The sequence below is a fragment of the Orcinus orca genome, chromosome 9, assembly GCF_937001465.1.
Source record: "Orcinus orca chromosome 9, mOrcOrc1.1, whole genome shotgun sequence".
Taxonomy (NCBI): domain Eukaryota; kingdom Metazoa; phylum Chordata; class Mammalia; order Artiodactyla; family Delphinidae; genus Orcinus; species Orcinus orca.
This window is the reverse complement of record NC_064567.1, coordinates 73,672,587-73,698,662: the sequence shown is the minus strand read 5'-3', so window position 1 is coordinate 73,698,662 and position 26,076 is coordinate 73,672,587. Positions and strand designations below refer to the sequence as shown.

General features: G+C 39.9%; 1 protein-coding gene across 1 annotated transcript in view; it reads right to left on the bottom strand.

The window, feature by feature from the left end:
• The window catches only part of DNAH11 (dynein axonemal heavy chain 11), a 315,752-nt gene that overhangs the window by 205,095 nt on the left and 84,581 nt on the right, over positions 1–26,076 (bottom strand). The window contains 5 exon segments of the mRNA XM_049714548.1: positions 1,408–1,557; positions 17,865–17,991; positions 19,569–19,660; positions 20,737–20,961; positions 23,109–23,231. Coding sequence (XP_049570505.1) covers positions 1,408–1,557; positions 17,865–17,991; positions 19,569–19,660; positions 20,737–20,961; positions 23,109–23,231 — 717 coding nt within the window.

Sequence of the window (26,076 nt, the reverse complement as noted above, 5' to 3'; positions counted from 1 at the left end):
TTATCACTTCCCATTATCACTAATTATGTGAATATCCATTTATTCAATAAGCTTAAGAGGTCCCCCAGGACAGGTGCCATGTCTTATTCTTTTCTGGATCTCCAAAAGCCAAACCCAGCAGCTGGTACACAGTAGGTATTCAATAAACACCTGTTGAATAAAATGCAAAGAGCCGAAACTGGGAGGAACCAATCATAAAAGTGTGGGGGGAAGGGGGGGGAAGACCTAAAGTAAAAGCATCTTTTTATAAAACAGGCAATTAGAGGGTAAATGTGCTACATGCCCAGAAGTCTCTAGCATAACTTGCTTATATAAAATAAGTTAGAGCACTGTGAAAACTTTCAGTACCACGGGTTCCTGCTAGTGACACCCACATCTATGGTTGGACTGTCCTTCTGGGCACTATGCCAGTCAGCTAGCAGTCTGCCGGGGGGAGGCAGACAGCAACACACTTTTGTCAAGAGAGTTTATGGTGATTTTTTCTAATCATTGTAATAATATCCTAAAGAGCCCCAGAGATCACAAATATACTTTAATCAAAGTATTCCACCATCTGCTTCCCCTGCATTTGGCAGGATTTTTCTGGTACAATATTAAAAAGCAACAGAGAGGAATAAAGGAAACTCTTGTAAAAAAAAAAAAAGGTTGCCATCACATTTCTGCAAGGGACCCTTTAAGGAACCCCCTGCCTCAACCTAAACTGTTCTGCAATAGAGGCTACTGTCTCAGTTACCCTGTGGATTAACTCAACCTATATAAGCATCGTCGTAAAAAGATGCAACTCCTCTAAATCATCTGAAAACACCAAGAGCGGCTTCGTAAATCGTTAAGAGCCATTCTTATAGATAACTGTTAAGAATGTGTTTGAGGTGTCTGGCTGTGAGAGAAGAGAGGATGTTAACTGTCTGTGCACACGGTAATTAGCGTACATGACATTAGCTTAGCAGACTCAATCAACTTTATTTACGAGCAGCCATTTACAACACCCATGTCAGAATCCTGAACCACAGCCTCTTTAAAACGTGCTTCATTGCAAGGTGCTGCTTCACCCTAACCCTTCCCTGTACTCTGAGCAGGGGTGAAAACAATATGCCCTGTAGGAGACTCAGTCACTGGGTGGCATTTGCTACTAATTCTGGGGTTTACTCGTTCAGTCTGTGACAGTCCCTCCCGTCTGGCTCAACTGTGAGCAAGTGTGAGCTCCTGCAGGGTGCTGAAGTCTGATGATCAGAGTGGGAAGCATGGCAGAGGAGCCCTCTGTCACACCGGACACAGGTAAACAGGAATCTCTGAGCACAAAACTAACCAGAGCCTCATTTGACATGAGTTGATTTTTTCTTGGTCAACTTTTAAAAATTATCCCCCCAATACTTCTCTGGCATAGAGAACCTCATAAGCAAATCTTACATGGCCTATGCATTCACACTCAGCTGGGAATGGGACGTATTCCTTTTCTTTGCTGTACATTCCAACGGCCCTGTGCACGGAAACATCCTGATCGCCTTCAAACTGCAGATCTACAATGCTGTCAAAGAGTTTGGAAAGGTGGTGTGTAACCTAAGACAAGATAATAAGAAGAGATAAGAGCATTTCTTACTGCATATATATTCTGGTAATCTGCAGATGTGGCTAAATGAATTCACAAAACTGTCTTTATATCGTTACAGAGATGCCTCAAAATGTTTTTCTTCCAAATAAAAATCACTTCTTCAATTCCAGAGTTTGAAATGACCCAGATGGAGAAGTGGCCAGGCACTCTGATCACATCAACAGGTGTTGGGAGGTGAATACTTACCCTGCTAGGTTATCTATTTTCTCCTTAAAGGCTGGAGACTTACCAACTTCTCTATCTGTACCATATTCCTGTAGCAATCATGCTGCTGGGAATTTTGTGGTCAGGTTATTAAAATTCAGACATGGTATTTTACTTACACCATAAAAGACCTTATATTGTTTAAAAAAAAAAAGCTGTGTTAAAATATGTGAAACAAAAATGTAAATTAGATAGTCTTATTCTTGGGTCAGGTCCTATGTTATTGTGCACTTGCTTTGCTATTTACATGAGCCCCAGAGCATATCTGTTACATCAGAAAGGTGAATGGGATTCCCTCATTTTCACTGATAAAGAAATTGAAGGTAAAGTATTAGGTGACTTCATCAAGTTGACACTGCTAAGAATAAGTGGCAGTTAGATCTTAAACCTCCAAGTCCAAGCCACATCTACAAAGTTCAAACTCTTCGAGCATCATAACCTTTTACATTCTAAGTTGTGGGATCTCCAAAAGAACCCCCAGTAAATAGCATACTGAACCCTGTGCAGGTTCTGGACTCCTTGAAAAATAAAACCAAGTTAAAAAGACAAAGAGCAGCACTTGTTCTGCTAGAGGCCAGTTCAGAGATGAAAGCTCAACTGGCCTCCAAACAGAACACAAGAATCAGTAAGACTTATCCATCTGGGCATATCAGCACAGACCGGGACCGGCCTCTCCATCCAGCAGGACTGGCAAGGAGGAAAGGAGAGGAAGACGCGTGTTCTGCAGGCTATCAGTAAGGGAAGCCGCTCTACCTGCCCCTGGGGTGGACTGAATAAAGGGCAGAGTGAACCACAGGAAGTATCAGGAAAGGGAACAAGTGCACCCTCCTTACACTTGGCAAAATTACTGTAAAACCTGAGAAGTGGGAAACAGTTTGGTGATTCCTCAAAAAGTTAACTAGAAACTTGTCATAGGACCCAGTAATTCCACTCCTAGATATATACCCCAAATTACTGAAAACATGTACTCAAATACTTGTACAAAAGTTCAGAGCAGTATTATTCACAGCAGCCAAAAGGTGGAACCAACCCAAATGTCCACTGATGGATGAATGGACACGTTGTGCACTGTGGCATATCCATACAATGGAATATTGTTCAACCATCAAAAGGAAGGAAGTACTGGTACACTCTACAACATGGATGAACCCTGAACACATCATGCTACGTGAAAGAAGTCAGTCACAAAAGATCATATAGTGTATGATTCCATGTACATGAAACGGCCAGAATAGGTAAATCCACAGAAACAGCAGACTGACGGCTACTAGGAGACAGGGGGACGGGGGAATGCACGATGACTTCTTCATGGGCACGAGGTTTTACTGTGGGGTGATGAAAATATTTAGGAACTAGACAGAAGTGATGGATGCACAACATTGTGAACAGACAAAATGCCAATGAATCATACACTTTAAAATGGCTCATTTTACGTTACCTGAATTTCACCTCAGTAAAAAAAAAAATAATAATAAAAGGTACTGACATTTCCTAGCACATAGCATTAAAGCCATCTCTGCAATGAGTGTTTCTTGAAACACAGTTTAACTGGACTTGATAACTATACCAATAGCAGCTTCTACAAACAACAGCAACCTGCCTAAATTTCCCATGTGAAAAGACCAGTACCAATATTGGTAAGGAACTCCTTCAGGGTGATTTAATCTTTGAAGCTTTTAGCCTTAACATTTTTGCTGTATTCACAGTTTTAGTACTGAAGAAAAGCACAGCAAGGAATCTTCCGAGTTTAAACTAGATGAGTTTTTGAGTCTCTCACTTTCAGTGTAGACAGAATGGTAGCTGATGATCACTGCTTGGGTTACCACAGTCTCCCACATCCCTGTACATAACCCACAGGACATTATACACAGAAAGTATCTCCAACCCTCTAACAACTCGCTGTCACAGCTGAAGTGGCCAGGAAGTGCACAGATGTTTAATGGCTTCTACTGTGTAATGGGCCTAGTCAGGTACAAATAATAGTCAGGTACAAAGCTGCGGGATAAATGAGACCTCGACCGTCAGACATCCTCAAACATCATTGCTTTGGTGAGGAAAGCATTTCAAAAGAACTCTAGTCCTCTAGTCACTCAGTGGGTGACCAGGAAACGCAAACCCCACGGCTTGAGGTTCTCCCATGACTTATGCCTGGCATGTTGGAAGTTGGATATTTTCCTATTCTGCCTTCCATTTAGAGCTTCTGAGAGAACAGGACCATTTTTTTAAACTAACAAGGATACTGTTGACCTCAGATTTGTTCCATTTCTAATGATATCCCTTTGTACCTGCTAACTCAAAATTAAAATTTCTTTTTCCTAGTTTGGTCTTTGGAAAGACTTATGTTACAGTTTAAAAAACTAATGCCTCAGAGGCCCCCTCTTTGTACCACACTAAAGAAACAGAATGGATTTGAACACTTCAAATCATGAAATTCAATAATTTTGTTGTATCTTGAGTAGGTTTCTAAAAGGTTAGCAAAAAAAATTGAAATGCTGTTCCACTGGTTTACAGTAAATCAGGTGCGTCCACCCACGGGTGCGTAGACAGATAGGCAGCCCCTGCTTTGTACAGTAGTGCACGATCGTAAAAACCACCATGCAACCTCCACGATCAATGGGCAAACTTACGACTGTGCTTTGGCCGCTAAAAATTTTCGTTAAAACATTAAAATCCCTCTCACTCTTGGTTATAAAAGTACAGAAAAATAAAAAGTGTAAACTAATACTTAGTACACTAACTTAAAATACTAAAAGAAAATTAAAAATTAAGTGTTTTACTCCTTATAGGAAAATTATCAAGAGTAGTGCTTGCCTCCTTCTTCTCATCTTGTAACTTAAAATACTGAGTGAGCACCTTCCCTATGCTTTGTGTAGTCGCCATATTCCTTTGGAAGTTTGGATTGGCTGCCAACCTTTCATCCTTTGAGGTCTCCATGTCCTGATATTTCTGAGAGTTTCTTTAATGTCACGTTTTTTTTTTTTCCTGGTATCACTTGCTCTAGGACATCTTCATCCTTTCTGTCACAACCAGGGTTTACATTTATATCAATGAGTTCATTTTCACTATAATCCTCTGGCTGCATATCTAGAACCTCTCAAATGTTGTAGTGTCATTTCCACAGTCACCTTTCTCTTCCATAGCTACATCTATGATTCAAATTTCATGTCTAGCATTATCAATTTTCACTACTTTGCTATACTATCAACTTCATTACTAATTCCCTCTTTTGAAGGTTTATTTTTGTAAACCGTCATGTGGGTTCTTCACTGGGGACAAGGCGGTAACACACTACGTTCTTTGCTGATTATGTCAGAATCAAACAACAAATGTGTGACAGCCAACCACAGACAGACTTTGAAAGGTGTGACGTAACTGGTCACGAGTCAAGATGTACATCTGTTACTGACATGGTGATTTTTGTGGACTGAGGAGGCAGCAATGAAGTTGGTGCCTCTTGAGATCACTCACAGTCAACACACCATAGTATGTGAAATTTGAACCATGTTATTGGGGGAACAGAGTTAAACTGATCCTTGGTAACTGAAATTCGTATTTTTCAGGTCTGTGCACAGGGAGAGCTGCCTTTTTAAGAGCTGACATTTATCTACCTGTAAATAAAGTAAAAAATATTTACTCATCTAGGTAATTTTATAATTTAAAATGCAAACTAATACAGCAATCAGATCAGCAGTCTACCCTATGTTCACCTAGAAAAGAAAGGGAAGAAAAACGAAATCATATAGTTTCTACATATGCTTCTATGTATATCTTCGATATATTGCTATGTCCCAGTTTCCCTGTATGGCTACTATACATTCACAAAGCTTACCCCTTGCTTTTTGCCTATATCTCATTTCATATTTGCCACATCTATGAAAGATGCTGCTGCTGATTAACTGAGATAAAATAGACACAAAGTCCTAATATCACTCCTGGCATGATGAACACCTCAGGATTCATTCATACGTAGTCATTAACTCATTTATACATAATGATGGTAATACTCATGATAGTATTTGTGAGAAGATAAGTAATGTCCAAAATGTAGGCAGCCCTGTCTATTGTGAATATTATCCTCTAGAACAAGAGAAGAATGAGTCCTTTATTTCTACATGTACAAAAATTTAAGTCTGTCACAATGTTGAATAGTTTATTGTTGTGTTTTATGTTTTTAATAATACTCAGTATAGGTGACAGTATAGGGAAATGGACATGCAACACTGTTGAAAGTCTAAATATGCAAAAACTTTCTAGAAGTTGGTTAAATCAGTTATAGCACTTTCATATAATGAAAAACTTTTATCAACATTAAACATCATATTATAGAAGAACATTTCAATTTTGATTAAGTATATATGTTCTTACCTACGCAAACACAGACATATAAAGAAAAACTATAACCACTCAAAACTAGCATCTAGTAGTATGTTATCCTGATCTTTAGTATTTTTATATTTTTCAAATTTTCAACAGTGAACATGCAATTATATAATTCAGAAAGACTAAATTTGTTATAAATTTTGTAAACCATTATAGCCAATCCTAGGTATTGGGTATTGCTTGGTTTGCTTTTACCAAAAATAAAATCATAGTATACATAATATTTTGCAATTTGATTTTTCACTAATTGATATAACTTGGACATACCTATATTATCAGTGCTGATTCTGTATTTCTTCCTTAACATTTTTAGCATGTGTATGTAAATATATATAGATATGCTGACAATACAAACTCCTGAGTTTTTAAATAACCTTTTGAAAATTTAAATAGAAAAGTTAAACAAATCACGTGTAATAAATTTTAGCAAAGTGAACAAAACTCTTGTAACCACTGAGACAATTAAGAAACTGAATACACCTGAACCCCCCAAAAAATCCTCATGGCCCATGTCAGTCACTAGTCCCTCCTCTCAAAAATGGACATTACCTAATAAAGCCCATATATCACAAACCCACAGCTAACATCACTCTCAATGGTGAAAAGGTGAAAGCATTCCCTCTAAGATCAGGAACAAGACAAGGATGTCCACTGTTGCCACTTTTATTCAACACAGTTTTGAAAGTCTTAGCCAGGGAAATCAGAGAAGAAAAAGAAATAAAAGGAATCCAAATTGGAAAAGAAGTAAAACTGTAAGATGACATGATACTATACACAGAAAATCCTAAAGATGCTACCAGAAAACTACTAGAGCTCATCAATGAATTCAACAAGTCGCAGGATACAAAATCAATGGAATTTCCTGGCGGTCCAGTGGTTAGGACTCTGTGCTTTCACTGCCAAGGATGCAGGTTCAATACCTAGTTGGGGAACTGAGATCTTGCAAGCTGTGTGGCACGGCCAAAAAAACCCCAACAACAACAAAATTGATACACAGCAATCTCTTGCATTCTTATACACTAACAATGAAAGATCAAAAACATAAATTAAGGAAACAATCCCATTTACCGTCACATCAAAAAGAATAAAATGCCTATGAATAAACCTACCTAAGGAGGCAAAACACTTGTACTACAAAACCTATAAGACACTAATGAAAGAAACCAAAGATGACACAACAAATGGAAAGATATACCATGCTCTTGGACTGGAAGAATCAACATTGTGAAAATGACTATACTACCCAAGGCATTCAACAGATTCAGTGCAATCCCCATCAAATTACCAATGGCGGGCTTCCCTGGTGGCACAGTGGTTGAGAATCTGCCTGCCAATGCAGGGGACACGGGTTCGAACTCTGGTCTGGGAAGATCCCACATGCCGCGGAGCAATTGGGCCCATAAGCCACAATTACTGAGCCTGCGCATCTGGAGCCTGTGCTCCGCAACAAGAGAGGCCACGACACTGAGGCCCGTGCACCACGATGAAGAGTGGCCCCCGCTTGCCACAACTAGAGAAAGCCCTTGCACAGAAACAAAGACCCAACACAGCCATAAATTAGTTAATTAATAAAAAAAATTACCAATGGCATTTTTCACAGAACTAGAACAAAAAATTTCACAATTTGTATGGAAACACAAAAGACCCCGAATAGCCAAAGCAGGCTCCCTGACTTCAGACTATACTACAAAGCTACAGTAATCAAAACAGTATGGTATTGGCACAAAAACAGAAATAGAGATCAATGGAACAGGATAGAAAGCCCAGAAATAAACCCACGCACCTATGGTCAATTAATCTATGACAAAGGAGGCAGTAATATACAATGGAGAAAAGACAGTCTCTTCAATAAACGGTGTTGGGAAAACTGGACAGCTACCTGTAAAAGAATGAAATTAGAACATTCTCTAACACCACACACAAAAATAAACTCAAAATGGATCAAATACCTACATGTAAGGCTGGGCACTATAAAACTCTGAAAAGAAAACGTAGGCAGAACACTCTCTGACATAAATCGCAATATCTTTTTGGATCCACCTCCTAGAGTAATGAAAATAAAAACAAAAATAAACGAATAGGATCTAATTAAACTTAAAGACTTGTGCACAGCAAAGGAAACCATAAACAAAAGGACAACCCACAGAATGGGAGAAAATATTTGCAAACGAAGTGACTGACAAGGGGTTAATCTCCAAAATATATAAACAGCTCATGCAGCTCTATGTCAAAAAAACCCAAACAACCCAATCAAAAAATGGGCGTATGACCTAAATAGACATTTCTCCAAAGACATACAGGTGGCCAAGAGGCACATGAAAAACTGCTCAACGTCACTAATTATTAGAGAAATGCAAATCAAAACTACAATGAGGTATCACCTCACACTGGTTAGAATGGGCATCATCAAAAAGTCTACAAACAAGAAATGCTGGAGAGGGTGTGGAGAAAAGGGAACCCTCCTACACTGTTGGTGGGAATGTAAATTGGTACAACCACTATAGAGAACAGTATGGCAGTACCTTAAAAAACTAAAAATAGAACTACCATATGATCCAGCAATCCCACTCCTGGGCATATACCTGGAGAAAACCATAATTCAAAAAATACATGCACCCCATTGTTTATTGAAGCTCTATTTACAACAGCCAAGACATGGAAGCAACCTAAAAGTCCATCGACAGAGGAATGAATAAAGAATATGTGGTACAGATGTACAATGGAATAGTACTCAGCCATATAAAAAGAACCAAAATAATGTCATTTGCAGCAACACAGATGGACTTAGAGATTATCATACTAACTGAAGTAAATCAGACAGAGAAAGACAAATATCATATGATATCACTCATATGTGGAATCTAAAGTTTTTCTTTTTAAAAAAGTTTTATTGAAGTATAGTTGGGTTACAATGTTGTGTTACTTTCTGCTGTACAGCACTGTGAATCAGTTATACAAATACATGTGTCCATTCTTTTTTAGACACCTTTTCCATGTAGGTCATTACAGAGTATTCAGTAGAGTTCCCTGTACTATACAGTAGGTCCTTATTAGTTATCTATTTTATATATAGTAGTATGTATATGTCAATCCCAATCTCACAATTTATCCCTCCTCCCCTTTCCTCCCTGGTAACCATAAAATTGTCTTCTACATCTATAAGTGCAATCTAATTTTTAAAAAATGATAAAAACGAACTTATTTACAAAACAGAAACAGACGAACAGGTATTGAAATCATACCTGTGGTTACCAAAGGGGAAACATTGTGGAGGAGGAATAAATCAGGAACTTGGGAGTAACATACAGACACTACTATGTATAAAACAGGTAACCAACAAGGACCCACTGTATAGCACAGAGAAGTCTACTCAATATTCTGTAATAATCTATATGGGAAAAAACCTGAAAAAGAATGAATATATGTATAACTGAATCACTTTGCTGTACAGCTGAAACTAACACATTATAAATCAACTATACTCTAATAAATTTTTTTTTAAAAATGGATATTACCTTTACATAAGGGGAGTCATACAATATGTATTCTTGCGTCTGCCTTCTATCATTCAACATCATGTTAGTGAGGTTTATTCATGTTATTACGTATAGCACCAGTTTTCTTCTTCATTGCTATGTGGTACTCTGTTATATGAATATTACACGATGTATTTACGCATTCAACTGTTCAGGGACATTTGGACTATTTCGAGTTTGGGGGTGTCATGGATAATGTAGCTATGAAAATTCTTGTCACGTATTTTGGTTCACCTATGTATACATTTCTGCTGAGTATACACTAAGAAGAGAAACTGCTGGATAATAATGTATTATTATATTCAAATTTAGAAGATATTGTCAAACAGGTTTCCTGAGTGGTTGTACCAATCTACAATCACACTGGCTAGATAGGAACATTCCCATTGCTCCACATCCTTACCATTATTTAGTACTGTCTTTTTTTTTTTTTTTTTTTTGCGGTACGCAGGCCTCTCACTGTTGTGGCCTCTCCTGTTGCGGAGCACAGGCTCCGGACGCACAGGCTCAGTGGCCATGGCTCACGGGCCCAGCCTCTCCGCGGCATGTGGGATCTTCCCGGACGGGGGCACGAACTCATGTCCCCTGCATCGGAAGGCAGACTCTCAACCACTGCGCCACCAGGGAAGCCCAGTACTGTGAGTCTTTTTAATCTTAGGCTTTTGGTAGGTTTGATCTTGATAGCTCATCATGTGAATGTATGCGTTTTTCTAATGAAAAATCATGTCAGAGTTTGACAAAATACCTGTATAAATTGAAAAAAGAGGGGGAAATGAACACATTACTAGGCAGAGTATTTCAGCCTAGCGAAGATTCAGAAACACACCAACTCATGATATTTTCACCAGTTCTCTCACACTCACGAATGTCAAAACAATGCATAGCTAATAGGAAGGTATCTTCAGGAAGAAGAAAAACAAAACAAAAATAAAAAGAAAGAAAATAAAAAAAACTAGCTCCATGGATTAGTACTTGATATTTATCATTTTGGGGGTTTTTTTGAATTTCAGGTAAAATCTTTTATATTACATCAGTAGCACATAAAGTCCTTGATATTAATGATTGTACATTCTGTACTTAGACATGTCTATGTGAATATATAACGTGCATCAATTAGTTTTTGCAGTGTAACAAACCACCTCAAAATTTAGTGGCTTAAAAAAGCAACAATTTCAGAGTTTACAATTCTGTGTCGGGGCTTTTGGGTTCTTTCAGTTGGTCCCAGCTGGGCACCCTCACACCTCTGCAGTCCGCTGGTGATCGGTGGCTTCTCCCATGTGTGTGACGGTTGTCCAGCTGGTGGCTTGGGTATGGGCATGTGCTTCTCCTCATCCAGCAGGCTAGCCCTGGCTTATTCATGAGGAGGTGGCCATAGGTTTCCAAAGAGCAGCAAGAGGGCAAGCCGCAGTGTACAAATGCTTTTCAAGCCTCTTGCTAAAGATACACTGGCCAAAACAAGTCACACAGGAAGCCAAATGGAGAAATAAGCTCTACCCCTTGATGCAAATTGCAGCTTCACATTGAAATGGCATGGATGAAGGGAGAGGAAGAATTTGTGGCCATTTTTATGTTCTATGCTAGCATTTTTCTTAGTTCTTTACATGTTTGCTTTACTGCTTGCTCAGAAATCAAAGATATAGTACCTACTGCTTTCCCCATTTGGTATATAAGGAAACTGAGGTTCAGAAAGGTAAAGCAGTAACATAGTCAATAATCAACAGATAAGGTAGATAGCTAGTGGGAAGCAGCCACATAGCACAGGGAGATCAGCTCGGTGCTCTGTGACCGCCTGGAGGGGTGGGATAGGGAGGGTGGGAGACGCAAGAGGGAAGAGATATGGGAACATATGTATATGTATAAATGATTCAATTTGTTATAAAGCAGAAACTAACACACCATTGTAAAGCAATTATACTCCAATAAAGATGTAAAAAAAAAAAAGAATTATACGTTACTTTAATGATCCTAAAAATACTAACGCTGTGTTCATTTTGACCCCCAAAATGACAAAATAAGTGTTATGATAATAAGTAAAAAGGAACCAAATATTTTTGTGTCTTTCCAATATCTATACAAGGAAGAAAAAAAAAAATCAACAGAGCCGGGATTTAAACTCATGTCTACATGATTTCAAGGTTTCTGTTCTTTCCTACTATTCTACCTTCTGATGGATGGCTAACGTGCCTATTATGTCTAGCTCCAGAAAAGTTTCCTTTTCCTGCCTCTTCCCTATTTCATCCTCAGTGCCAACCTAAACTCAAGGGCAACCCCCTCCCTCCACTGTAGGTACCTGCAAGCCCTCCAACCTTCTACTCACTATAAAAAAGTAGGGATTTTTGACTGATTTTATTTCAACTAAAAGTCATTCACTCTTGCATGCAGCCAACTAACCACTTGCATCTTGAGCCTTTTTCCTCTTGATTGTCTAAGAGCTACTGGTTTATTTATTTATTTTGGGTTGCACTGTGCAGCTTGCAGGATTCCCCCTCGAACCTGTGCCCGCTGCTGTGGAAGCATGGAGTCCTAACCACTGGACTGCCAGGGAATTCCCCCTCTTGGTTGTCTAAGGAGGACTAACCCATGTCAAGAAGGCTGTGACACACTATGAGTGAGTGCTGAGCTGCATCACCCTGATTCCTGAGATTCAGGTGGTGAGGCACCTTCACTCTACCATGGAGACAACCAAATGGAAGCACTATCCAGCAACATACTGAGCTTGTGGGGATGCGGGATCTTAGATATTTGCCCCCTTGAAGACCAGAAGTTCTTTTTATTACCTAATATTAAGCCCATTTCTCACAAGCACCTGTCCAAGTGCCAATATTGACATTCTATTAAGGGTATCAGTGGAGTGCCATCTGTCTCATACTGCAATTTGGGGGATTTCTCAAAAGACAAGCTGGCAGATTTCTTCTTATGTAGATTCGGTCCAATGCCACTGAAGGATATTTTTGAGGCAAACATTAAACATTTCTGAGCATATATATTCCTGATCTTGTCATTTTCGAAAATGCATTGTGGCCTCAACTGCCACAGTAGTGGCTTTCTAGTAGCCACATTAAAACAAATAAAAAGAAACAGGTGAAATTAATTCTGATGTATTTTTATTTGACCTAATGTATCCAAAGTATTGTCACTTCAATATGTAATTAATAGAAAAATCACTAATGAGATATTTTACCTTCTTATCTTTAAGTCTTTGAAACCAGCTGCATATTTTACATTCACAGCTTATCTCAATTTGGATTTTTCATCAGAAATACTTCATCTGTCTTTATGTTTCACAAAATACACAGTTGCGAAAGTAGAGTCACGTTCTAGTTGTTTCAAACTTGTTTTCCAATAACTGAATCAAAGATCAGTTTTTCTAACATATTGTAGTTAAAAATTCAGCCCCTCAGTTGACACATTTCAGGTGCCCAATAGCCACACATGTGGCCCATGGTTACCCCCCGTCACACAACACAAACGCAGCTGATCACATGGAAAGTGTGTCATTCTTTAGTATACCTCTATCATGGGGAAGCTTTCACTCATCATCACATAGGAGATGAAGGAAGACAAAATGCACCAACGCTTCTAGGACAAAAAGATCTTTCAAGTCATAAGGAACCAGTGGCTAAAAACACCAAGTTATCAGCTATTTCAAGGCACAGTATCACAACCTGGAAGGGCACAATGGGGCCAACTGATGTTACTCAGGCTGACTTTAACCACTACATTCGTTTCATTGAAAAACACAAAAGGATGTTTTTCTAAGGTGGGGGAGAAAGCACAGAATTTTAATATTGAATCATGTGCAACTTCATAACTACTGCGCCATGACCATTAATCCTGCAAATATACCTCTAAGTTTGTATTTCCATAAGTAACCACCAGAGATTTTGACCATGGAAGTTACACAGCAAAGCCACACCCTCAGTCCTTTAGATAATCTATGCCACTGGGAGGTCAGGGTGAACTCTAGGAGGAGAAAAGTCTTTAAAACTTGACCTTAACCAAACTTACCAACAGCTGAAACCCACTGAAGGCATTCTAGACACACTGATTTCATCACTCTGACATTCCAACTCAAGTATCTTAAATTGGGCATTTCTGCTTATAGAACACAGGATGTAATAATATCAGACTTTCCTGGCTGATGTACTCAGGCTGATCAAATTCCACAATCAACTGCAGAAACCCTCACTTGGACCAACACTGTTAAATTGAGTGTGGCGGGTGGAGGAGGGGGGCCTGAGGAATTCAAGTCATTCACAAGATGTCAGCATGACTCCTCTGCCCACAAAGGGTCATCTTTTCTGGGGCAATTGCATTGTTATCCCACAAGCTGCAGTTGCCATGTTATCTCCGTCACAGTACAGGGCACACATTCAGGATGTTAGCACAAAAGGCAGAGACGGAAAAGCTGTGTCTGGTGGCCTGAAACTGATTCTGATGATGAAAGAAAGAGTGTAGCAAGGCTAGGCCCTTTGGCATAACTGCTAAAAGCATTAACTATTCCACAGCAAGTGACCAAGGGCTGAGATCACACCTTGACTTTGCAGAACCACTGCAGGGAAAGAAGCTGACTGCGGCTCTAGATGACTCAACTCATCCTTAGCCCCTTTTCAATCCTTCACCCCAACAAGTTGCTCCCAGGTGGTATCTGCACTTCAGAGGCAGCTAAACACTTTCGCTAATGACAAACCTTTCCTAAAAGGGTGATAGCATTTGAGGTGAAATCGAATTGTTCAACGTTTAATTCGTGTAACAAAAGGATCTCAATGAAATCACATTTTGAGCAAAATTCAAAATAATGTATCTCAAATGTCAAATGTTTCAAAAATCGAATCATTTCAAAGCTGGCAGGTCAGGAGAACTGTGTACCGCATTTACTCTGGAGCCGCAAAGCCAGACCCCTTCAGCTCATAAGCAGAAATACCCCATCTCCTTTTGTTGATATGACACAGACAGCACTGTTGTTAGTACTCATCAGAATGGCTGTGAGCCATTTTGGAGATTCTCTATGCGGTGACTTCAATATTCAGCTACATTAAAATTTAAAATCTTTTTAATGTCTTACATTACCTAGTCATTCATTAAAGAGTGTTACTAGTACTACTACTGAGAAATGTACCTGAGATTCAGGGGTTTAGAACTTATGATTACAACACTATGAATTAGGTAGACAGGAAGACTTCCATGATAAGTCGCACTGGTATTAACAATAACACTCTGAAATACTGAAGTGATGCTGTGAAAATAAAAAGAATGATTTTAAAGGTACACCTTTTAAGTTTATATATATATATATATATATATATATATATATATATGTAAAAGCAAAACCTCATCCTGTAATTTAGGAAGGATAATGAAAAAAAAATGTTGGCATCAGGGATGCATATCCCTGATGCCAACAGGTTGTCTAAGGCCTGAAGCACTTTTTGATGATTTAAAAGGACATAAAGAGAATGGGTGACAAGTGTATATTGAGTCATCTGCTCCTCGAGCACCAGCCTAGGACTTCAATTAAGGACAAAGAGGCATCGGGCAAGTGCATGCGCTGAAGACAGCAGACAGGAGTGAGGACAGGTTGGTCCCTCCAGGGCTTGACAAGACACATCTTGATGCCTTACCATCATCTGCCTCCATACACCCCTTCTGTGAAAGTACAGCAGGGAGGAGGGGGGGACAGGTGGACATCCTCACACCTGTGATTTAGCAGCCCAGAGGAGGATGCTCTGGCTTTGCCTCACTCCTCCTGGGGCTTCAAGGTGAAGGGCTGTTTCCCCCATCTCTGCCCTTTAAGTTGTCCAGTGAGAGGGGTTGGAGAATCACTAACAGAAACTACGGATGCCCGCAGCAAGTGAATCTGCGATGTGTCCCTACTTCAGACATCTGTCTAGGTGGAAAAGGAGGAAGAAGATATAACAAATGATGGATTACACTGCCAAGGGCAAGAACTGGAAGTGCTGAGATGGACTTGTCTCTGCAATATATACCCCCTGGGGGTTTCCCCCTGCCCCCTGAGGACTTGCTTCTGTTCCACAAGAGACCCAGCATGTGGGTACTGGCTGTCAAGGGTCAAGGTCGACAGCCACTGCCAAACAGAGAAGCAGGAATGTGCATTAAGAAAGGGCAATGACTGACAGATGACACACTTCCTTCCTCCCCAAGGTAAACTGACAGGGAGGAGAAATAAAAGATCCCAACTCCGGGTTCATTATGTAAAAGTCTGGTCTTGACACAGAGGTGAGGTTGGAATTTGAAACTAGATCTTGTTGAGTTGCTTTGGGTTTCTTTAATTTTTAATAATAAAAAGGGACCAGAGCATTACAGTACCTATCCAAGATGTTATAAAGGGACCTGTTACTCACTGTAAAGACGTTCAGCAGGGCACATTTGAGCTTAATAACTGTAGAAAGATAAAACTGTTTCATGTCTATATTCTGGATAATTAATACTGTTCAATATAACAGTCACATATGTGTTTATTATGTTTAAAGAATATAAAAGAAAAGCCATGTTCCCACTTACAGATTTATGCATCTAATTTACATAGTGAAAATTCACAATTCTAAGTATTTCAGATTTGCAAGTGTTTAGGAACATGTACCTGGAATAGAACATGACATCCTCTATCTCATATGATCACCCCGGGCAGAGGGTCCAGTTGCCGGTCACGAGGAGGTTCTCAGGAGATTACTGAAGCTTAAACGTGGTAGTAACTGCCATGTTTAAACTACTTAAAAAAAAAAAAACCCAAAACATCCAATTTACATGTCACTGACATAAATGAGAGATGGAGATACTGGATTCCAAGTCAATCTAATTAGATGGATTTTATCTACACAGCCATCTGGGAGTTAGCATAAATATACAGAATGATACCTGAGTGGTAATCCTGAAAATGTTGCCGAAGCTGACTAACAACTTTGCTCTTCGTAGCAAGATTGTACTTGTATTGCCGACAGCAAGAACAGCCATCCATCTGAATTTAGCTCCAAAGAGAAATGATGAATGAGAGAGAAATAATCAAGATAAATACTGTGGGAGCTTCCCTGGTGGCGCAGTGGTTGAGAGTCCGCCTGCCAATGTAGGGGACACGGGTTCGTGCCCCGGTCCGGGAAGATCCCACATGCCGCGGAGCGGCTGGGCCCGTGAGCCATGGCCGCTGAGCCTGCGCGTCCGGAGCCTGTGCTCCTCAACGGGAGAGGCCACAACAGTGAGAGGCCCACGTACCAAAAAAAAAGAAAAAAAAGATAAATACTGTGTCCAGAGAACAGTAGAATTCAGGAAACCGTAGTGTTAGGTGACACATATTCCAAAGAAAATGGCAGAAAAATACCTAGAGCAGGAACATGGAGACAAATCCACAACGATAAAGCACAACCTTTGGCGTCAAAATAATCTGTGATATATGGTCAAGTCTAGGAGTAACTGCCTATGTCAGTTGTAACAATTCTAAGATCTAAATGGATGTGAACAACTGAACAGATATAATGAAAGGCAACATCCACTAAATGTTTAGAGGAAGGAGAGCTTTGGGATTTGCATGAAGCTTGGTCTCTGATCTGTGCTCTCAGATTACAAAAGATAAGAGCTGCTTTTATTTGCTTTACATATTGTCATGGGTGCTACATTATTTTTTGAATGGATAGGGGAAAATTAGAGTGTTAGGTAGAGGATGAAAATATACCAATACACCTCTGACAGCACTGAAGCCTAGTCCAGCTTCAACTATGAAGGTTACTCTGGAGTCAAGGTTGTTGTAAGAAGGTACCAGCCATGATCTCATTCCCAGTGACTCAGTCTCCCCCAGGAAAGCTGCAAACCAGGCAATGGAGCTCCAGTCCTTGTCCCAGAATTCTGGGGGTTTAGAGCCAGTGTTTCTTCCATTAACTTCTTGCAGGGCCCTAAGCCTTGTACATTTGCTGTCCCTTCCTTGTGTTGAGAACCAGGCAGTTACCTTTCCCAGTTCCTTGAGCACTGCTTCTAACATCCCTCTGTTGCTGCATTAAGAATTCTTACTGCATATTTTCTGGCTCCTGGCACATGTGACATGGTAGGTGGCATTTGACAATGATAAAGAAACTGTGACATTCCTTAGCTAACATAGGATAATATGACTCTCAAAAACAAATATTTACCTCCATAGGTTGAGCTCCCTTTGAGAGAATGTCAAGTAAGTCTGCGGAAGAGATGAAATAGAAGCGCGGAAAAGCCACACGCTTGGTTTCCAGGTACTCAGCAAGAGCTTTTTCACAAAGAGAAAGCCTGCAGGAAGGAATGAAAAATCATTGTAAGCATATCTTGCCCATTCATTTATTAAAACGTCACCAAAACCCAGAGCCTCTCATCTGTCCATTCACCACAAGAAGCTCACCATTTAACACAGAGCCTACCTCCCTCTCTTTGACATCATCGTCTTGTTCATGACTCGTGTACAAGTCATGCCAAGTGGGAGGAGAAACACACACACATCCATCGTTAGTTGAGACTAAATATAGATCAGACTTAAGTTGATGTTACTTATCACTTGTCTGTTTTTTGGAGGGAAGTGTGGACATTAAAAAAATTTTTTTTATTGGAGTATGGCTGATTTACAATGTTGTTAGTTTCAGGTGTACAGTGAAAACAGAATCAGTTATACATATACATATATCCACTCTTTTTTAGATTCTTTTCCCATATAGGCCATTACACAGTATTGAGTAGAGCTCCCTGTGCTATACAGTATATCCTTATTAGTTATCTATTACATATATAGTAATATGTATATGTCAGTCCCAATCTCCCAATTTGTCCCACTCCCCCTTACCCCCTGGTCACCATAAGTTTGTTTTCTACATCTGTAACTACTTCTGTTTCTGCTTTGTAGGTAAGTTCATTTTTACCCTTCTTTTAACGACACCTCTCATCAGCAGGAGAGAAGACCAAATTTGGCATCACTCGCCCCGAGCACAAAATGCTTTACTTAACACGTAATTGGTTTAAGGTCTTCCTTTCCCCACTGAATGTCTACAAAACACAAGCACCTTCAACTCTCTCGTTTTCAGAAGAGTCATAAGATCCAGAATCATTTCCACGTTATTTTCTTAGCAGAGCAGAGATGACCCAGAGGCAGAGCCCCCAAAACCCTCAAAGATTACTGACTAAGAAATAATTAACTTCTGCAGAAATCCACACTTTTAAAATTATGGCCAACTTTCTCTCTAAAAAACTTCCAGATTATGAAATAATTGTATGTGATATATATTTTTATCTAGAGGGCTCCTCTGCCTTGCAATGAAAAGTGATCACAATTCCACACAAAGCTCTTCTTTTAGTGGCTAATCTGCCCATTTTTAATCAAAAGCCAGAAAATTCTTATGACCACTAGCTGTTGTATAATTTTATATAAAAATTACAAATGCCCTTTAGGACAAGGATTTCAAAAATACTAACATGCTAAGGATAATTTCTAGTATAATTAAACTATATACAAAATAAAGGACTTAAAATGAGTGCAATCCCAGTTCCTAGCATACAGTAGCTGCTTAATAAATATTTGCAGGATACTTTGATAAAAGAATTGATTAAACAACCATGCTGATTCTCTTGATAATAGGATATTCTAATTTTACTATAATGATATTCCTTTTTAGAAAACAGAAATATATTTGGATCTGTTTACATTAACTCACAAAATGTATGTACCACCTAATATGTATAAGGCAACTAGATAACTATAAGCAAAATTATAAAATAATTTAGAACTTGTTCGTACAATAACTTGGTGTTAAATACTATTAGATATTCAAAAGAAATCTCAGAAGTATAACAAATTGATCACTTTGTAGTTTTATTCTTACCTGTACTGTAAATCTTTAAGTTCTTCAAAGAGGTTAGGTCTGCATGTTGCTTCTAAAACATTTTTTATTTTAGCTGTCCTGAACATTAACTCCTGAGTGAAAGTAAAACATGGAGCCATTGATATTAGAAATTACTTTTCTAAATTTTTCATCCATTTAGGGAATTAAAAAGTGAAGAACAATCAAACTACGGGAAAGCAAGATAAATGAGATTTCTAACACCATGTCTGTTCTGCTTTTAAACTTTTAGATGAACATCAAAAACAAAGTGTAATCACATAGTTTTTATCAATATAAATTCGATAGGCATTACCACCACTCTGGGTCCAGGCAGAATTTCTCTCTTCTAAACCAAACGCACCAAAAAATAGAGAGACAGAGAACCAGAATCTTAAAGAATACACTCACATTGGAAAATGAGATGAATATGAAACAATCTACCCACTCTTTCCTCCTTAAAAGTTAAATAAAATAGAATTCCTCTGGTGTTCTGCTTTAGCTAGTAAGACGACAATAATTCATCCCCATTTCTAGATAAAGAGTAAAGCCATTATTCTCTGCTTAAAGTCTCTCAAATCATTTATTATATGTACATCTCCATGTGTTCTCTGTGGCTCTTATGAAACGAACCAGTAACTGATAGTATAACTTTGTTACTGGTTTCCCCTCCTCAGTCTCTTACTTCATGAAGATGAATCTGTCTCCCAGGCCTTACTGTTGGTGTAGGCCTCTGGGAAACATGTGGCCTGCTGCCTGGTTTTGTACGGCCTGAAGCTAAGAATGGTCTTTACATTTTTAACTAGTTGAAAAAAATCTAAAGTAGCATAATACTTCGTGACACATGAAAATAATACGGAATTCAATTTCTGGTGTCTATAAAGTTTTACTGGTACACAGCCACACCCATCTGTCTATGTAATGTCTATGTTTTCTTTCACAGGATAATGGCAGCCCTGCTGAGTTGTGACAGAGACCACATACAACCACAAAGCCTAAACTGTGGACTATCTGACCCTTCACAGACAAGTTTCCTGACCTTGTCTCCTGAAATTCAAATACACACATATATTTTTCATAAATACAGTACCCCAAATCATGTTCCTTTACAAGATTTTTATATTGTTTGGACAAAGCTGTTAGGATAGAAAACAGACTTTCTTCCACGAACCTTAAATTCAGCATCTACTCTGCCGAATCTCTGAGCATCTTTCACAAGCTGAATTCGAATATCTTCTGAATAAACAAAGATGCTTTCTAGGTGAGACCAAGTGCGCTGTACTTCCATCCAAGTAAAGATGACCGAATCTGCTGTGTTTAATTTGTTTTGCCAGCTTATGACTTGCTCAATGAAATATTCCACATACTTGCTTTGAAGCAGAGTCTGTAACTGAACCTAAAAGAAAGGCAAAGAATTTCAAATACCATCTAAATTGGTAGTCTGTAAGCATCAAAAGGGAGCACACTTCTTCTGTTTATTGCTGGATTCCTAGGACCTAGCACACGATACATGCAACAGGTATTCAGTAAGTATTTGCTAAGTGAGTGAATTAATGGCATTAAATATTACATAATAACATGTTTTTTCCAAAAGGAAAAAGACAAATATAAGCAACTACATGTAATGCGTCTTCTAGAAGAAGGCCACGTGTCTCTTTGAAGGCAGGAAAAAATATTGTGCACCAGGGTGCAGCTTTAGGAATAAAACTTTATTCTTTCATCCTCCCTCACTCTTCTTGGGGTCTCTGCCTATGAATCATCCTAAGGTTATGGGTCTTCTTTTTCAATACTGAAAATACGAAACAAACTTCCTTCCAGTTTGCTAAGACCTTAAGCTCCTGTTTTCCTCCTCTTTGAGTTTACTACCAAACTTGGCAGCCTTCCTAACACCAAGCCTTGCTTTAAGGTCGTGCAGTTCAGCGAGCACTTCCCATCATTCTCTGACACTGAAATTCCAGGAAGTCACTGAGAACAGCTCCTTTTCATCCTCCTCCATCTCTAAGTGTTTAATACATTTGACTATTCTTCCCCCCCCAGCTTTATTGAAATATTATTGACATACAGCATTGTGTAAGGGTAAAGTGTACAATGTGATGATCTGATACATGTATATACTGTGAAATGGTTACCACAGTAAATTTACACCTCCACAACCCATGTAACTGCCGTGTGTGTGTGTGTGTGCATGCGTGCTGATAACATTTAAGATCTACTCTCTTAACAACTTTCAAGCATATAATATACTATTGTTAACTGCAGTCACCATGCTGTACATTAGATGCCCAGAACTTATTCATCTTATACCCAGAGGTCCGGACCATTTGACCAATACCTCCACACTTCCCCAAAGCCCCAGAAACTGGTAACCGCCATTCTACTCTGTATAAGGTCAGCTTTTTTAGATTCCCCATATAAGCAAGAATATGCAGTACTTGCTTCCTCTGAGTGAACTACCTCACTTGGCATAATACTCGCAAAATCCACCCACATCATCACAAACGGCAGGATTTCCTTCTTTTTATGGCAGAATGATGATATTCCACCGTATATACACCACATTTTCTTTATCCATTCATATGTCAATGGACGCTTAGGTTGTTTCCATGACAGTCGACTCTCCTTTGTAGGAGAAACTTATCCTGTGATTGCTGATGATACTATACAGTCTTCTTTTTCTACGATTTCTCTGCCCACTCTCTCTCTCTCTGCCTCCTTTACGTCTCTTGCTCTTGTTCACTACACGCAGCCTTTCCCAAAGCTCTATTCTCAGCTGGATTATCTTCTTTACGTCTCATTATCTAGCTCATCAATTCTCAAGACACCAAAAATGACCTCCCAAACTACAGTTCTAGACTGAACCTCTGCACTGAGCTCTGGGTCAGACTTTCCACCTTTACATCAATGTCCCTCACTTTAAATACACCAAAAATAATAGAACATCATCTCTTCAGAGCAGGTTCTTTCCTAAGTGCCCCATGTCTAATAATAATAACACTACTGTTATTATTTCCTCTGAATAGTTTGTCTCTTTCATCTTTCTTATGTCTCATGTCGAAAGAGATACTAACTCATAACCTTAGAATTCAAGACCACATAGGTTGCGCTCTGGACTGTCCCTCCAGCCTTATTTTTTATTACTCCTATCAAGAAAATCTATATTCTAAGGAAACCAAACTCTTTAAATTACCTCTGAATGGCAGGTACTTTCTGGCATTCCAAGATGCCACTAACATTCTCCCCTTTGCTATAACACCCCTTTCTGATCACCATTTTTTGTTGAATACCAGCCCATCCTTCAAGGTTCAGCACAAGTACCACCACCTTACAAGACCCTTTGGAACCTTGTCTCTGTCTCCCTACTCAAGTGCAAGTTCCTTGAGAACAAGTGTTCATACTTTTTGAGCCCAAATGGTACTATGCCTGGAGCCTGGTACAAGCAGATGCCCAATGAATGGAGAAAGAAATATTGAGTATTGGAACTTGGGAAAAATCTAAAATCGTAATTTAAAATGAAAAAATCTGTAATAAAAATATCCATCTTACTTGGTTGTGCTCTAGAGTTTCAAACAATTGTTCATCAAACTTCAGTAATAGAATGCCTGTCCGAGAGTGAACTTCGTAAGAGAACTCCATGGTTGCCCAGGTCTGGCTGATTTCAGTAACAACCTAGATGTAAACAGTATTTAGTTATGTGCACAAAAGTTTAATTTAGGACCGATACTTAGGCTATCATCTGGAATTTTAAAAACTGTTTTTACAATTAAAAAAAAAAAAAAACAGAGGGACATCAAATATCACTGGCCTCAATGTTTTTCCTCCAAATAATTCACGGTAATGAGGTTTAGAGAATGAATTCCACCACACAAAAGGAACAAGTGTCACACCAATATCAAATTTTTTTTTACTGGATCTGAGCTTTATATCCTTCACTGAAACACAATGCCAGAGCAGGAGGGGATTTAAAAGGTTATCTTAAAAGTCTGATAGACACTCAAGACTCAGAATCCAACAGAGGGGGAAGATGGCGGAAGAGTAAGACGCAGAGATCACCTTCCTCTCCACAGATACACCAGAAATACATCTACACGTGGAACAACTCCTACAGAACACCTACTGAACGCTGGCAGAAGACCTCAGACCTCCCAAAAGGCAAGAAACTCCCCACGTACCTGGGTAGGGCAAAAGAAAAAAAGAAAAAACAGAGACAAAAGAATAGGGACGGGACCTGCACCAGTGGGAGGGAGCTGTGAAGGACGAAAGGTGTCCACACACTAGGAAGCCCCTTCGCGGGCGGAGACTGCGGGTGGCGGAGGGGGGAAGCTTCAGAGCCACGGAGGAGAGCGCAGCAACAGGGGTGCAGAGGGCAAAGCGGAGAGATTCCCGCACAGAGGATCGGTGCCTACCGGCACTCACCAGCCCAACAGGCTTGTCTGCTCACCCGCCAGGGTGGGCGGGGCTGGGAGCTGAGGCTCCGGCTTCGGTCAGAGGCAAGAGGCTTTTTCTTCCCTCTTTTGTTTCCTGGTGCGCTAGGAGAGGGGATTAAGAGCGCTGCTTAAAGGAGCTCCAGAGACGGGCGTGAGCCGCGGCTAACAGCGCGGACCCCACAGACGGGCAGGAGACGCTAAGGCTGCTACTGCCGCCACCAAAAAGCCTGTGTGCGAGCACAGGTCACTATCCACACCTCCCTTCCGGGGAGTCTGTGCAGCCCGCCCCTGCCAGGGTCCCGAGATCCAGGGATAACTCCCCCGGGAGAACGCACAGCACGCCTCAAGCTGGTGCAACATCCTGCCGGCCTCTGCCACCCCAGCCTCGCCCCGCACTCCGTGCCCCTCCCTCCCCCGCGGCCTGAGTGAGCCAGAGCACCGAGTCAGCTGCTCCTTTAACCCCGTCCTGTCTGAGCGAAGAACAGACACCCTCTGGCGACCTACACGCAGAGGCGGGGCCAAATCCAAAGCTGAACCCCAGGAGCTGTGAGAACAAAGAAGAGAAAGGGAAAGCTCTCCCAGCAGCCTCAGAAGCAGAGGATTAAATCTCCACAATCAACTTGATGTACCTGCATCTGTGGAATACCAGAATAGACAACGAATCATCCCAAATTGAGGAGCTGGACTTCGAGAGCAAGATTTATTATTTTTTCCCCTTTTCCTCTTTTTGTGAGTGTGTATGTGTATGCTTCTGTGTCAGATTTTGTCTGTATAGCTTTGCTATCACCATTTGTCCTAGGGTTCTATCTGTCCGTTTTTTTTTTTTTTTACTTAAAAAATTTTTTTTTCTTAATAATAATTTTTTATTTTAATAACTTTATTTTATTTTATCTTACTTTATTTTATCCTCCTTCTTTCTGCTTTTTCTCCCTTTTATTCTGATCCGTGGGGATGACAGGCTCTTGGTGCTCCAGCCAGAAGTCACTGTTGTGCCTCTGAGGTGGGAGAGCCAACTTCAGGACACTGGTCCACAAGAGACCTCCCAGCTCCACATAATATCAAATGGCGAAAATCTCCCAGAGATCTCCATCTCAATACCAACACCCAGCTTCACTCAACGACCAGCAAGCTACAGTGCTGGATACCCTATGCCAAACAACTAGCAAGACAGGAACACAACCCCACCCATTAGCAGAGAGGCTGCCTAAAATCATAATAAGTCCACAGACACCCCAAAACACACCACCAGACGTGGACCTGCCCACCAGAAAGAAAAGATCCAGCCTCATCCACCACAACACAGGCACTAGTCTCCTCCACCAGGAAGTCTACACAACCCACTGAACCAACTTCAGCCACTGGGGACAGACACCAAAAACAACGGGAACTACAAACCTGCAGCCTGCAAAAAGGAGACCCCAAACACAGTAAGATAAGCAAAATGAGAAGACAGAAAAACACACAGCAGATGAAGGAGCAAGATAAAAACCCACCAGACCTAACACATGAAGAGGAAATAGGCAGTCTACCTGAAAAAGAATTCAGAATAGTGATAGTAAAGATGATATAAAATCTTGGAAATAGAATAGACAAAATGCAAGAAACATTTTAAAAGGACCTAGAAGAACTAAAGATGAAACAAGCAATGATGAACAACACAATAAATGAAATTAAAAATACTCTAGATGGGATCAATAGAATAACTGAGGCAGAAGAATGGATAAGTGACCTGGAAGATAAAATAGTGGAAATAACTACTGCAGAGCAGAATAAAGGAAAAAGAATGAAAAGAACTGAGGACAGTCTCAGAGACCTCTGGGACAACATTAAACGCACCAACATTCAAATTATAGGGGTTCCAGAAGAAGAAGAGAAAAAGAAAGGGACTGAGAAAACATTTGAAGAGATTATAGTTGAAAACTTCCCTAATATGGAAAAGGAAATAGTTAATCAAATCCAGGAAGCACAGAGAGTCCCATACAGGATAAATCCAAGGAGAAACATGCCAAGACACATATTAATCAAATGATCAAAAATTAAATATAAAGAAAACATATTAAAAGCAGCAAGGGAAAAATAACACACAA